At 41.1% G+C, this 16,050-nt stretch overlaps 1 protein-coding gene and 1 non-coding gene across 2 annotated transcripts; both read right to left on the bottom strand.

The window, feature by feature from the left end:
* Nucleotides 1–5,768: 5,768 nt before the first annotated feature.
* Nucleotides 5,769–5,841, bottom strand: TRNAK-CUU. Its single transcript has one exon. It is a non-coding gene; the product is annotated as a tRNA-Lys (tRNA).
* A 135-nt stretch (nucleotides 5,842–5,976) lies between these two features.
* LOC122087387 (probable sodium/metabolite cotransporter BASS3, chloroplastic) lies at nucleotides 5,977–10,128 on the bottom strand. Its single transcript, XM_042656498.1, has 5 exons — nucleotides 9,508–10,128; nucleotides 8,886–8,981; nucleotides 8,475–8,781; nucleotides 8,129–8,376; nucleotides 5,977–6,586 (listed from the first exon to the last, which is right to left on the bottom strand). The coding sequence occupies exons 1-5, from the start codon at nucleotides 9,909–9,911 to the stop codon at nucleotides 6,349–6,351; spliced, it is 1,293 nt and encodes a 430-aa protein (XP_042512432.1). The 5' UTR covers nucleotides 9,912–10,128; the 3' UTR covers nucleotides 5,977–6,348.
* Between the last annotated feature and the right edge of the window lie 5,922 nt (nucleotides 10,129–16,050).

The following is a 16,050-nucleotide window of genomic DNA, read 5'->3' as shown; positions in this document are numbered from 1 at the left end:
ATCGGAGCCCAGAGACACATGATACTCATAGATCCCCACCCCGGGTAGGAAGACGCCAACTATCGCCTCAGAGACTCAGTAGAGGCGCGCGTCCGCACAGAGAAGAACGTGAAAACTACCAGAGGCCAGCTCGGCAAGATCGACCCCACCCGGGTCAGAGCTCGCCCATCAGGCCGACCAGAGGTGCACCACGACAAGGTCACCAAGGCCGAGGAAGAAGCCCCAGAAGAGGCAAAGGGGCAAGCCGATCCCTAGATGATCGAGCCGAGGAGAGAAGAGACGACCTGGAGAGCCGCATCCAACGACTCACTAAGCGAATAGAGAGAATGCAAAGGCAGGGGCTCCCGGCCGACATGACTGTAACCCCAACCCATAATGCACTTTTTGACGGACTGATTGATGTCGAGCTGCCCTCAAATTTCGTGATACCTATCTTCAATGGATATGACGGTACCACAGATCCCTACGATCATCTGTTGTACTACAGCTCGGCCATGGCAGTTCATGGAAGGTTAGACGTTGTTCTTTGCTGAACTTTCGCTGCCTCATTAAAAAGAGTTGCGCTGGTGTGGATGTCGAACTTACGGCCACGGTCCATCCGCAACTATGAAGAACTGACAAGAGCATTCCTCACATGTTTCCAAGCAAGTTTGAAGCAGAAGCAAATTACACAAAACGTGATGAACATGAGGCAGGGAGCGAGGGAGACTATAAGGGAGTTCCTTGCCCGATTCACCAAGGCGAAATTAGAGGTAAAAAACCTACCGGAAGGAGTGGCGTATAGCACGTTGTGCAATGGGGTAATACACCCTGATCTGGTTCAGCCCATAGCCCTTGACTTACCGGAAATGATGCCCGAACTGTTGAGTCGGTGCAATCAATATGCCAACATGGAGGAAGTTCTAACCGCCCGAGGAATAGCTGACAAGGGTGATCAGGAGGAGAATGAGAAGAAAAGGACTCTCAGACCCAGGGACGACTCTCGTGAGCCGAAGAAAAACAGAACAGATCGACCTCTTGACACAGCTAAGCCTGAGCGATATGAACTTGATCGTTCTCGAACAAACCTGCTCTTAGAGATCCAAAGTCAGAAGTACTTTCGCTGGCCCAGGCCAATGGCAGGTAAACCAGAAGAGAGGAACCCCAACCGATATTGCCGATACCACCGAGACCATGGACATGACACTGAAGACTGTAAGTCTCTGAAAATGGAAATTGATGAGCTCATCAAGGCCGGATACCTCAACCAATATTTGACGCAGAAATATGGTGGGAACTGGCCCAAGCCGAGGAGAGATGAAGCCCAGTCGAGCCGAGGTAAGGCCGAGCCATCCAAGGACTCAACCACGGACCGAGCTGTCACATACGACAACCAGCCCGTGCGTCCGACCATCCTAACAATCATGCGCGGACCTATGGCGGAATCAGTTAGAAAATCCAAAGCACACGCGTGGTTCGTATGCATCACGGAACAACCTGTCAAAGCCCTCAAAACGGATCCACCCATTACTTTCTCTGACAGAGATCTGGAAGAGTTGAACTGGCCTCACAACGACGCTATCGTGATCCAATTAGTGGTGGCCAACCACCCTTTCCACAGGGTCCTAGTGGACACGGGAGCCTCCGTTGACCTCATGTCATACGAAGCCTTCATAAAACTGGGGCTTGGCACCGGAACCTTAAAACCAGCCCCAGGACCCTTGTACGGATTCTCAGGCATGCCAACTGAGCTAGAGGGAGTTGTTGACCTACCTATAACCATCGGACAAGGAGCTCTGACAGCCACAACCATGGTCTCTTTCATGGTCGCCAAGATCGCCTCACCCTACAATGCAATCCTTGGTCGACCTGGTCTCAATGGTCTTGGGGCGATTGTGTCCACTAGGCACATGAAGGTCAAATTCCCAACCAGCAATGGAGTCGGAGAATGCAAGTCCAGCCAAAAGGAATCCCGAGAATGCTATGCCAACTTCATAAAATCTGTCAAAAAACCGTGCTCGGGCCTAGCATGTATGGTAGAAGTTGTTGATTGCCAAGATGAAAGCCTCCTGGCCCGAGCCGAGCCAGTTGAACAGCTGCCTACAGTCCAAATCACTGAGGCCAGTAGACACTTTTATCTGTAGAGAGTTTTATCAGTAGATTGCCTTGAAATCCCATCGACTGGGTGTTAGTCTTGAAGATTTTATACTATCAACACCTTAGCAGTTATTCAATTTCAATCACGTAGCAGATTAGATTCTATTTTGAAGCAATGTATTTGTCCCAAGTGCATACAACACATCAATATACTATGAAGCTTCTCGCAAATATCTGACTCTTCTAAGATTGTGTATAGCTCGGTAGCATCTAAGACCGAGCTCAAGCTCAGCACCACAAGACCAGACCCTAGTCTGGCGACTCAAAGACCTTAACCAATGAGGCACAAAGAACGGGCCCCAGCTCGGCAGCATCTAAGACCGAGCTCCAGCTAGGCACCACAAGTCCAGACCCTAGTCTGGCGACTCAAAGACCTTAACCAATGAGGCACAAAGACTGGGCACCAGCTCTGCAGCATCTAAGACTGAGCTCAAGCTCGGCACCACAAGACCAGACCCTAGTCTGGCGACTCAAAGACCTTAACCAATGAGGCACAAAGACCGGGCCCCAGCTCGGTAGCAACTAGACCGAGCTCAAGCTCGGCAACACAAGACCAGACCCTAGTTTGGTAACTCAAAGCCCTTAACGAACTGAAGGCACTCAAGACCTTACGCACTAAGGCACTTAAGACCGAGCATGGCTCGGCACCTCAAGACCTTAGGTTATCAAGCATGTAAGCCCCAGCCCTGACTCGGCACCACAAAAGACCTTAACGCAAGGCAAATCAAAAGATTGAGCCCCAACTCGGCACCCCTATGGCTAGTCCAAGGCTTAACGCCTCAAGGCCACACTCAGACAGCTGCACTTGTCCTTATTCTTCCAAAAAATTACTCATTTCGGTCCATGCCCAAAGCACAAGAAAATAAAGAAAGAAGCACAAGAATACTGAGAGATGAAGACATAAAATAAATTTTTCATTCTCCAACAATGGGAAAAAAGCCCTCAAAATACATCACTACCAAGGGAGACATCTACATAAGTATGGATCTATATATATGAGGCTAATCTCGGGGGGCTGATCCACGATCCTAGCTCAGCACAAGAAAATCCTTCGAGTCGGATCACCTCTTCACCAACATCGATCGAGCCGCAGGGCTGCACCAGAGTAGCATGGACGGGAACGCGCCACCTATAGTCTGTCAGATTGTAGCCTGGCATCTTATTCTGAAGGAACAAGATGGCATCGTCCGAGCTGACCTGAAACGAAGAAATGTTAACGTCATCCAACCACTTCTGATAGGGCTAAGGGTTCAGCCACCTCGTTCGCCTCCAGCAACCTCCCATTCCGACTCTCTAGTTATCAACCTGACATCATTGGGACGGTCCTCCTCAGATTGGGCCATTTCTTCTCGACCCCCATGAAGGCGCTTTGCCTCCTTTAGCTTCGAACAAGCGACAGCCACGTCTTCGAACCATTGAGCAGCCTCGGCTGAGAAAGTGAAGCAGTGCATCTCGCATCGGATTAAATGCTCTAGCAGGTCGATTGGAACTGCTAGAGTGGGGGGCTGGTGATGGGGCAAAATATGTCACTTTCCTTAGCACGGCTGAAGCATGTACGCAAACCTGAACACGACTGAGCTGCTACTTCGGCCTCCGTCAGGCCGTGCTACCACCTTGGCCTCCATCAGGCTGTGCTGCACCTCGACCTCCATCTGGTCGTGCTCCACCTCGGCCTCTGTCAGGCCGTGCTGCACCTTGGCCTTCATCAGGCCATGCTCCACCTCACCCTTCATTAGGCCGTGCTGCACCTCGGCCTCCATCAGGTCGCGCTTCCACCTCGGCCTGACGTCAATAACAAGGTTTCCAGAAACGTGTTTTCGTCCACCCCTACATTCAGGGAACGTAATCCCTATTCCGGAGGACAGGACTCTATCCACTACACGTCATCATAGACGTCGCACGGTTGGCCTTTCCGAGTTAAGAGGGGAATATTCCCAGAATCACAGAGCCACTCCCCTTGAGGACTCCACGCCTAAACAGGACTTTTGACAATCGTCTCCCACTTGCCCTCCATCAGCAGCCTATAAATACCAAGGTAAGCCTCCATCATGGGGGATCGATTACTCACTTCTCTTACTGGAAAAGCTCCCTTGAGCATCTGTTGTGGAAAGATCTAACTTAGGCATCGGAGAGTCCACCGTCGGGTCAGCCCCGCTCTCCCCTGTCATCTCTTCTGTGCAGGTCGGCCAAGGCACCAGGAACTGCAGGGAAAATCGTCCGATCAAATTTTTCCGCATCACTTATAATTCATAATAATCTCTTATTACACACCACAATCAAAACTTAAATTCCTTAGATTCAAAACTCATACTCTAACGTTAAATAAAGGTCTACTAAAATTTCTAATCAAAGCCCTTCCCTTCTGAAAACATCGGATTCAAAACTCTGAGGTCAATCGAACTTTCAGTTTCCATAAGAAACTGTGATCTGAAATTTCAAGAATCTTTTACTCAACTTAGACTCAAATTTTTACTCACTTAGAAGCAAGTTTTGAAGATGACTATTGCTGCAAAAATTGTAGATTTGGGTGTCTATTATCTTAAAAAGTTTCAATCACTCCATTCTGACCTATAATGAGTGAGTCATGACCTTCGTAACAAGTAAGGGTCAAATCTATCCGTAAAAACAGAATCAGTACAAAGGTATTTTAGCCGCGATCTCACAATTCTTTACCATAAAAGATAAAAAGGAAAATAAGATTCGAAATAAAAATATAAACCATATACTCATATAAAGTATTCTTAAATGGAATCTCTTTCTTCTACAAATCAAAACTCGAACTTCAAAATCAAGAACGCAAATAGCTCACTTCCACACGAGAACAAGATCACCATAATAACTCTCTTGCTTTCCCTCTTTGTTTTTTTTCCACACAATTTTGGGGTAGAGTAATTCGTCCCTCACTCTCACAGTTTTGGGGTAAAGACCCCATTTCTGTCATTTACTTGTTCAACTCTCTCTCTCTCTCTCTCTCTCTCTCCAAAACGTGAGAACATTCCTTTTCAGTCACGGACTCCCTGTCTCTTTTTTCTGTCTCAATTTAGGACAACACATCTCTCTCATCTTCATTTTTACTTATTAATTAATTATTATTCTTATTTTTTGATAGTTAATAAATAGGCCCACTAACTAATTTAAAAAAGAAATAATCCACTTAAAAATTATAATAAGACTTGAGAACCTTAGAACTTTTATTTACCAAGTAAACTAAATGTTTCACTTGCTTACTATATTCACACAGTGTGTAAAGTCCAAATTAGCCCTGCCTTTTGGGCAAGGATTTATTGTTTGGAGTGCACGAAAGCATCCTTCTAAGAGATCTACTCCAATACGAATGCACGAATATTGTATCAATAGAGGCCGAACCAACCCTTACTAATTGCCTATAAAGACCAAGGTAAGCCCTCAAACAAGGGGATGGTTCAATTATTTTCATTCTAAACTTAAGAGTATCCCTCAAACAAGGGGATGGTTCAATTATTTTCACTCTAAACTTAAGAGTATTTGTTGCTTATTAATCTAATTTAGACATCGGCGTTGCCCGATTCTCCTCGCAAGTAGATCAACTTTAGTTCCATCCTTGTGTTTTTCAAAGACAAAAATATATAAACGAGAAAAAAAAGACAACAATACGCCCACCGTGGGGCTCGAACCCACGACCACAAGGTTAAGAGCCTTGCGCTCTACCAACTGAGCTAGACGGGCTATTGTACTCATAAGCGAAAGAAAACATATTGTCATTATAAGACTTCTGACAAACTTCATCAACTCCCCTACGCATGGGAAGTTTAAAATCAAGTGGCTATCATCGTTTTTTTTGGTTGTAGTCGGGCAGTGACAAGATCAGAAAGGCTTCACACGTCCACTTTTCTTATTGAGAAATAATAGACAATAGCTATACAGAGGAAAAACAATATACAACTAAGCCCCAGGAGGTCAGCTGCTACATAGTGCAAAAAACCAGAAAATCATCTGATGTGCATAAGCCATTATCGATCTTCCAGTACAACAATGTATATTTCTTCGTTCTCACTACTATATGCTATGCAAAATCATCTACTGCTTCTCAAGGGTCTGTGTTCTCCACTTCTTTGCATAAACAAAATGAACACGAATGCAACTGACCGGTCACAATCTGCAATTCCTTTTGCTTCTCTGGATAACTGCTGGGAATGTGGCCAGTGTTCTCAGATTGCTAGGACGGTCAGTTCGCTATGCCTTCACAACAGAACCAGTCTTTGATAAGACAAAGAAAGGTAGGTCTCTAATCCTGCCTCCACTGCCCCAAAAGGAAGCAAGGCAAAGACCCATGATAGCCATGGCTACAACTGAACAGGCAGGAGGGACTGCTTGACTGCTCCCAAGGAATTGTGTAGCAAGAAGCCCAGCCAGGGTGGAGCTTTGCATTCCTGTGCATAATGAGATTGTCCTGCAAACTGACTCTTCTAGCCTGCCATCACAACACAAAATGGTAACTTAGCTTGGACCAATCGCAGCCTCAGAGTAGGGACCAGTTTTTAAGCATGGGAATTTTAAGCATACAGGGTACCGCATACGGTGAATGCTTCAAGCAAGGCTACCAACAGTCCTATATTTCAGATCTCAAGATGCAGGTCGGCATACTTGAATTTGTTCAATCTTAGTACCTCAGCATTCACCTTTCTGGTGAAAGACCAAAGAATTGTGCGTGATCGCCAAGTCGTAGAAACAAGAAGTCTTCTTAAAGTTAAATGCATAACAGACTAGATTTTGATTAGCAAAATGGAAGGAACGATGGTTTATAGCCCAAAACAAAAGAGAGTGGATGAAGGAAACAAATCCGAGTAGTGACAGTCTGCCTTGATGATTAGGCACTAGTGGTTTAGAGAAGGGGTTTAGAAAAAGCTCAAACCATACAATTCCATTCCAAGGTTTAAACCAGTTGTGGGGTTTGTAAATGCAATGTGAGATCAAAATCTATTGATTATTTCCATTGCAGTACCCCAAAAAAACACAGGAACCCAATGTCTTTCCTTCCAAGTCAAAGCAGAAGATTTCCCATGACTGCCCATTCAAAGAAAATAAGAAAGCGTCATGGGCATCTGAAACAGTAAGATAGGAGTCTGTCATATGCTGTGCCAACAGAGAGTTGATATTCTCCCAAAATAACTCACCAGCAAAAGGAACAAAGAAAAAATACTGAGCTACTGCAATCTTGCCGACACACCATATGTACTGCCAAAAAAAGAAAGAGAAAAAAACCTGTATATTTGAAATGATAGTGAGACCATTATCATCATCTCAAATTATTCCATGAAATAGACGATCTCTTCAGTAGTTTCCAAGCAATAATAGAGATTGCCATTTTCAGAAAGCTCAATCATGCGGGACATGATTTCATCTTCACGTGACAGATATGGACAAGAACTTTTATCCGGACAGATGATAATTTATTGTGCATGTTTAGCTATCATGTCCTACAAACAAAACCCATCCTTATCCCACATTATTGTGCATTTTCATCTTCACATGTTCAGCTATCATGCACTACTGATCAAAATTTTCATCATCTCACTATTTCTTTAAGAGGATGCATTAGGAGTGGACACAGGAGTTCAGTCAAGACCTCTACAATGTATATATGCACATCATCTATGGGTACTCTTTCAACAATTTTATGCTCATCATTTATAAAACCATTCTCTTTATAATATAAATGGACCTAGATGGAGTAGAAGATTGAAATAACATTCCTGCATCATATGCCTAATGGATGAGAAGCTTACATCAACCATGAAAAGTTTGTATTTTGGTCCAACCATCAAGTAAGCTACGTGGATATGCTTTGGGTTCAGTATTTTGGATACACCCATTCTATTTGTATCTTAAATCATATAGGTCCAAATATCATGGTATTCATAGAATAGGGAGGGGTGAGGGGCTTGCTACCAACTGTTACTTCCAAAAATATTCTGCATAAAAACTAGAACGAGTCAAACTAGTATAGAATTACCTCAAAATTGGGATTTTGGATACCCAATACCCCACAGTGAATGCCAGAGTATGGAATGTCAATACTGGCAAAACCAATTGGAGACCCTCAGAAGACAAAATCTGGCTACGATTAATTGCTAGAGGGCTTCCAATACACAGCGAAGTACAAATCATGGCAACAAATGGCAACACAGGCCGGAGAAGATTGACAACTGATTTTGCATAGGTATTGAGCACAAGGCCAAGAGAGATAGGAAAAAGCACAACCTGCAAAACCCAATAAAACCATTCATGAACCTATCCAAGGAGAACGAAACAGATACTTCAAATTTAATGCAAAATTTTCCAAGAAGGACTTCATTTACCTGAAATATTGACTTTGACATGGCAACTGCATCAACTGGGACAACAGACCCAACAAGCAGGCCTGTCAAAAGAGGAGTAAAAACCACAGATGATATTGTGGTCGAGCTGGTCAGGAGGATGCTTAAGGCCACATCCCCTTTGCTCAAGAAGCTGGCATAGCTTGATAGCTGGGCACCCGCAACACAAGCCGTGAGGATAAAACCTGCGTAGAACATTGGGGGTGCACCAAATGCCTTTGCAATCAACACCCCCAGAGCTGGTTTCAGCACGTACTGTGCGATAAACCCGACAGACAGTGGTAAAGGTCTGCAACAGATTTGTCACAGGGAAACTTGGAAGCATATCCATAGTAGACAAGGTTAAAGAAACTGAATTAAAAGAAGCTAACGACTAGAGTGAGATAAAATTACCTTTGGAACGCAAGAGCAAAGTCATCAATTGACAGTCGAATTCCAATTGATAACATGATTCCACCGAGAGCAGGAGCATATAAATCTTTTGATACCCTGGTTTAATTCAAACTCTATTTTGGCATCTCGAGTCGGCAGAAAATAAACAGAATACAGAAAAGAAATCCATTTTCACATGCAGATAAAATAAATCATATACCAAAAAGAATATTCATATCCCTTGGGCCATCTTGCTAGTTAAATAAAAATTCATCAATTTCCATCTGCAGTTTCAAGTAATCAACAAATTTAATAACCACTATTAACTAGTAGAAAGGAGGACCACCCGCCCTCCCACCCCACCCCCACGTTCAAAGAAAAAAAAAAGAAATTTGGGGATTGGGGAATACCAGAATTCCTAAGGAACAAAACTGAAATTCAAGCATAATTCCCACAATTTTTATTTTTTTTTAATTTGGCCTTAGAACCGTAATTAAGTTACCCACAATAACAGAAATGAAGAAGAAATATCTTATTAGAAAAATCAGAAAGAACAACAAAATAAACAAAGTCCGAACTGAAAAATTCTGAATAGTAATTAAGATTTCAAAAGAGAAGTAAGAACCCAATCCTCAATTCTCACCAAGAAAAGGTTGCAGGTTGACTGAGAGCAGCAACTGCAGTCACAGCGACAACAAAGGGAAGCATTGCCGACAACAACTGAGAAGGATCGCTCTTAACCTGCTTCGAAATACTCACAGGGTTTATACCAAACGACAACAAAGAAACATTTCCATCTCGTCTCTGCGCTCCCACTCTGCCTATTAAAGGCGAAGTGGAGCAAGCAAATGCAGACGACGACCCACCATTGAACCTCTTTCGATGCTTCAAACCCAAAGAGCAACAACCAGAATTTCTCCGAACAGAACGCAAAGAAGAATTCAAACTCGAATTCAGCAGCTTCAATGAACAAAACTGGGTCTCTTCACGCAAGCAATTGCTTCGGGTGATTGGCTTCACGAATGAAAAACAAGAAACAGCAGCCATACCAGTGGAGATAAGGAAGAAACAAACACGAAAGCCAGAGAAATTAGGGTTTCGGCATCACTGAAACATCGCCGGCGTACTGTTTTCCGGCTAAATTTTGAGAGGGAATAATGGAAGATAGAATTTTGTGATGATTCAACAAAAACCAGTGGAACTCCAAGTGAAGAGAAGAGATGAGGCGAGGCGATAGCATCAAAGTGAACACGGAACACCTGTGTGTGTCATTTAATGGCCAAGATCTGGTATTATTGATTATTTTTTATATATTTTGATAGTTGAAAAGTCAAAGAATCATAAGTAAATGGAGGGATATTAGCGATTTGATCAGAGAATGTAACGGCGATAACTGCTTGACCACAGATGGCTCGGTGTTTGTATTTACTGATGGTCTGAACTGTGACAGTTTTGTGTACTCTTCGGGCTTACTGGCATTTAGTGTTATGGGGGACCACCAAGAATCTATCAACTCGTGTTGAGCTTGCTTCGTAGATTTCGATCACATTAAATAGGTTTCTCCGCTTGCATGGGATCAGATATGCATGGTTCGGCCGCGTGGGGTCACAGTCATACTTTCTAGAGAGGAGTCACCCTCGAAGAGAAAAAAAATAAAATAATAATAAGAGGAAATTATACTCCTTTCCCAGTATGTTTCAAGTATTATATAACATTCCCTTAAGAAGTTTGAAATTACACTTCTTTCCCTTTTAAGTTCTAGATTCTATAAACTGTACCCTGATCGTGAGTGAGGAACCGTTAAATGTATTACAAATTTTTCATAAACCCTAAAATACCCTTAGTCTATAGGAGATGACGAATTTGCTCTCAACTTATTATCATCTTCTTCCTTGAGAAGGCGATGGAGGGTTTATACTCTAAACCTCTACTCTTCATTCCAAGATGGTTCTGAACTCTAAAATTGAAGATTTTGGCGATCGAAGGTGGTTGATCTCGTTGGCGATCAAAGATATTACATCTCGTTGAAGATTGAATTTGTTCATCGATGAAGATTGAAGTCTAAGGTTAGAATAAATCGTAGATTTGGGAGAGTTAGGGCTTTGGGAGATTAAATCGTTTATGATCGAAGTCTTAGGGCTTTGAGAGAGTTAAGTATTTGGGAGAGATTAAAGCTCTCGGTTGGTTTTTTCAGAAGAGGCGTTGAAGACTTAGAGCTATGGCGATTTATCATTCTGAAATCTGAGATTGATTGGACGCAGTGAGTGCCTGTGTGTTCTCTCTTATGCTCTATTTTTTATTCTTCAATGGTGAATGGTGATGATCATTTTGTTGACTTCCTCCTCTGCTCGTTAAATTATCCAACTGAACTTTGATACTTGATAATGGATATTTTATAATTGCATCGATTTGCAATTTCTTAAAAAGTTGAAAATTGACGGTGAAAATTAGCCATTTTCTTTCTTCCTCTCTTACCATTTTTGGCTTTCATTTGATTTACTAGCTACTTTTATCTTTATCTTTTTCTATAAAGGTACAGAGTTTGTTTTTTTTATTTTGGATCTTTATTGTTGGGTGTTGTTTATATTGTTCTGCGATTGTTGCTCTGTTGTGGGCGCTGAGGAGGAAGAGATGACCACCTTTTCTCCAACTCTTACAGATCTAAGGATCCTTTACTTTGTTTCTGAAACTTATTTCTCTTCTGTTTTTCACTAGGAAAGAAAACCAAAAAACTTAGGATTTTCACTAAATCCTTGAAATTGTTGTATGGACTTAATATTAAATCCTTGAAATGGTTGTAGAGACTTGGTATGGCAGAATTTTTCAATGCAATTTTTTTCTAAATGCTTTGGAATGGTTGTATGGACTTTGTATTAAATCCTTGAAATGGATGTATGGAGTTAGTATGGCAGAATCTTTCAATGAAATTGTTTTCTAAATGCTTTAGAATTGTTGTACGGACTTTATTTTAAATCCTTCAAATGGTTGTATGGACTTAGTATGGCAGAATTTTTCAATGCAACTGTTTTCAATAGGGTTTTTGTTTTTCATAGAGCCATTTTCATTACTGCTCCTTCAAGGAATGCATTTACAAGATTTGTAGATACCAATGGATTGCACTTACATATGTCTTGATGTATTTGTGTTTATGTAACATCTTGTGTTTTTTTAATCAGAATCATTCATCATTCAATGGAAATTAGAGTTATCATTTATTATCATTATGACTTGAATACGTCTACACCTACCCTAATTGATCCGGATGAGTATTGTTATCTTGATATGGTGATCGATATTTATAACATAGTTATCAAACATGTACCAGTAGGACATAACGTCACGTTTAAAGTGAAGTGCATACTTTCTTCCAACCAGAATATGGAAGTGAATGAGGATGCAAGTGTACTGGACATGTTTGGATTGCATCAAAATATTGATTGCATAAATTTGTATGTATACGATCTTCACTGGGATTCCAATCCAAGCAACCTGTACGTGAATGTTTCCCTGGTGGACTAGTCAAACGGGAGACTGTTGATAGGTGTGTCCATCAAAGTCAATGTGGCTTTGGTGATGATGTGATGCAGAATCAGCATGGCAGTGGAACTAATGTACTGCAAAGTCAATGTGATTTTGGAGGTGTTGTGCAGCAAATTCAAACATCTGGTGGCCATAAGATAAGCACCAAATAAGAAGGGGTGGTAGTACCTATAAGACTTCAACCAGTGGTGGATATAACAGTAGAAACAAAATGACTGATTCAGTTAGTATTGATGCAACTAATAGTATTATTGATGGGAATAATGTGAATGATAGGAACGATGTGAATGATGTGAATGATGGCAGTGAGGCAGTTGATAAGAGTACTGGCAAAGTCATACATAGTATTGTTTCTGAACTTGATGCTGGGGATAATGTGAATGATGGTTGTAAGACAGTTAGTAAGAGTACCGATGAAGTCATGTTTGATGTTTCAAGTACAAGTGATGCTGATTAGAATTCTCTATCCAAAGATAAGAGTGAGATAAATGATGAAAATGAGTACAATGATGGGGTTGATGGTCAAGTTGATGGTCAAGATGATGGAATGGATGGTACAGGAGTTGTAGACCAAGATAACAATGAAGCATTATCTGACTATTGTAATGATGACTATTCTGAACCATTCTTTAAGAATGGAAATGCTTCACATGGGGATGTGATAAAACTAGAGAAAGTGATGTCGTTTGATAATGTGACTCATTTCAGGGTTGTTCTTAAAGACTATGCTATTTAAAAATGTTTTGAACTGTTGAGAATCAAGAATGAGAAGTCAAGAGTGACTGCTTTGTGTGCAGCAAAGGGGTGTACATGGAGGATCCACGCTTCACCTGCAGCAAATGAAGGAGTAACATACCAGATTAAGTCTCTATGCAATGAACATTCTTGTGTGAGGAGAAATCGAAACAAGGATATTACTTCTACTTAGATAGCCCGACACCTTGCTTCAAAATTAAAGGCAAATCCAGATATGGATCTAGATACAATCCGTTCAAATTTCAAGGAAAATTTGCAAGTTGAGATCCCTTATATGACAATGTACAGGGCCAAGAAGCATGCAGCTGACTTCAATGAAGGTAGCCATTATAAGTCATTCACAAAGCTACCTAATTATGGAAAAATGCTACTACAAAGAAACCCTGGAAGCCTATTCAAGCTACAATTCCATCAGAGAGTGAAAATGTCAGACCCTCCTGTCTTCAAAATATTTTTCATTACTTTCAAGGCATTCATTGATGGTTTTGTGAAAGGGTGTAGATCATTCATAGGTCTTAATGGTTGCCACCTGAAAGAGATGTGTGGAGGGATACTACTGGCTACAATCTATGTTGATGGTAACAAAGCGTTGTTCCCTTTAGCATATGGCATTGTGGATGTTGAATGTAAGGAAAGTTGGGTTTTCTTTTTGACACACTTATATAGTTGTCTTCACATTGCTGAGGAGAAATTTTCCATTACATTTATGTTGGACAGACAAAAGTTGGGTTGCCTTCTACTCTATATGCATATATACCTTTAACTATATGACACATACCTACTTTTTTGTGTACTTAATCTTTTTAATTTGCTAATGTGTAGGGACTACACCAAGCCATCGATGAAATATTTCCAGGCCGTTACCATAGATGTTGCAGTAGACATATATACCAAAATTTTAGAAGCAAGTTTCCAGGTGTGCTACTTAAAATGTATTTTTAGTCAGCATCTAGGGCTTTCACCGCATTCTTGTTTGAAAAGGAAATGTCAGATATAAAATCAATCAACAAGGATGAATATAATTGGTTGAACAATGTTAAAGTTGAGATGTGGTCTAGGAATGCATTTGACTTTGGGTGCTAGAGTGACCATGTCACCAACAACATAGTTGAATGCTTCAATCAGTGGATTGAACCTTTTAGGAGCAAGCATGTTCTACTCGTAGTTGATAAGATATGGAAATAGTTGATGGAGGTAATGCATATGAGATATTAGAAGGGTTGCATATATAATGGGAGTGTCACCCCAAGAATAAAGAAAATGCTGGATTTGATCCAAACACAATCAAGAGGATGTGTGGTCCAGGCTATTGGGATATATGAGTTACTGAAGGAAGGCATGTGGTCGATTTGAAAAAACAAACCTGTTGTTGTAGATAATGGGAAGGTTTTGCCTTACCCTATAACCATGTAACAACATGCATTGTTAGTAAAAGAGAAAGCTTGGAGAGTTACTGCAATGAGTACTATAGCATAAAAATATATTTGGCAGCTTATAATGGTATTATCCATTCATTACCTGGACTTCAAGAGATAAGTGAAGAACACAGAATTGGTATTGTACAACCTCCACCAATCAAAAGACTTCCAGGAAGAGCACATACTCTTAGGAAGAAGAAAACTGATGAAGTCCCACCTGGCCAGCGGAAAAAAAAGATCAAAAGTTGCCCAATGTAGCAGATGCAACCAGGAAGGTCACAACAAAAGAAGATGTACAGGACCTCCAGTGAAACAGAAAGCAAAATCATCCCAGGTTTTTAATTTTTAATTTTTAACTATTCTGAAATTTTAGTGATCTTATCCATTTGTTGCAGTTGACTAATAGTTACTCATGTTTATGTAAAGAACTGAGCAGCCTGGAAGTCAACCTGATACAAGCAATTCTCAAAGAATGACTAGATCACAAGCTTCTACAGTGACCAGAGAGTGGAGCATGCAAGCCAAGGTTAATGCACAATTGCAAGCTAAGGAAACCAAAAGGAAAGTAAGGGAACAGAGGAAGAAGGCAACTGCTGGTGGGAGTTGAATGCAACAGAGAGATAGAGTGCAATGGAGATTTAATTAGATTAGATGATCTAAGTTTCATGTTTGTATTGTTAATGAAAAATTTTTATTGGTTGATGAATTTGATGTCTAAGATAGTACTTAAATTACTCTTTTGGGTTTTGATGTTATTATGGAGTATATGAACTGTGTTTGACTTTTTGGTAGAATGTTTATCGATGTGTGGAACATTTATGGATGTTTGGAATGTTTATGGATGTGTGGGGTGATATTTACAGGTCATATTCCTAGATTATACAGGTTAATTGATGAAAATCATGCCAAAATTCTGCCAAAATCATGCCCAAATGCTGTCAAAATTTCCATTACACAACATAATTCAGTACAAAACATAGTTCCTTGCTTAATAACATCCAACTTTTATATTTTTTGACCAATAAATACGGCTACAAAAATACCTACGAAAAAAACAAACACAAAATTACAAAACATTTTCATTGATCCAGCAAAGTTCACTGTGTCATCCACCCTTATCTTCACACTCTGCATCTCTTGCTGCAACCCATGTAACACATCTCTGAGCCCATGCACCTCCTCTCGCAACTGCCTCACATCCTCTTCCAACTCTTGCATATCAATGGTGAAATTGGGTAACGGATTGGTAGTTGTAATATTCATAGGTTCACACCATGCAAAGTAGTTGCATCCATTGTAGCCCGGACAACCATAAAAAAGTCTGTTTGGGTTGTCAGCGGTCTCTGATATCTTGATCAAAACTTTTCTATTACACCTACATTTTATGGATCTGTACTTGAAACCTCCGTGTGTGCTCCAATTAGTTGAGGTGAAAAAAGAAAAAAAAAAAGATAGAAGAGAAGGAAAGGGAA

The sequence above is a fragment of the Macadamia integrifolia genome, chromosome 8 (assembly GCF_013358625.1).
Source record: "Macadamia integrifolia cultivar HAES 741 chromosome 8, SCU_Mint_v3, whole genome shotgun sequence".
Taxonomy (NCBI): Eukaryota; Viridiplantae; Streptophyta; class Magnoliopsida; order Proteales; family Proteaceae; genus Macadamia; species Macadamia integrifolia.
Note: the sequence above shows the minus strand (reverse complement) of the source record. Positions and strands in the feature narration are given on the sequence as shown.

Excerpts from the sequence above, each read along its gene's own strand:
- LOC122087387 (XM_042656498.1), bottom strand. The coding sequence starts at position 9,911 with ATGGCTGCTGTTTCTTGTTTTTCATTCGTGAAGCCAATCACCCGAAGC. Across the intron at positions 8,982-9,507 it reads CAACCTGCAACCTTTTCTTG|GGTATCAAAAGATTTATATG; the intron begins GTGAGAATTGAG and ends GAATTAAACCAG. Across the intron at positions 8,377-8,474 it reads TGTCAAAGTCAATATTTCAG|GTTGTGCTTTTTCCTATCTC; the intron begins GTAAATGAAGTC and ends TGGGTTTTGCAG.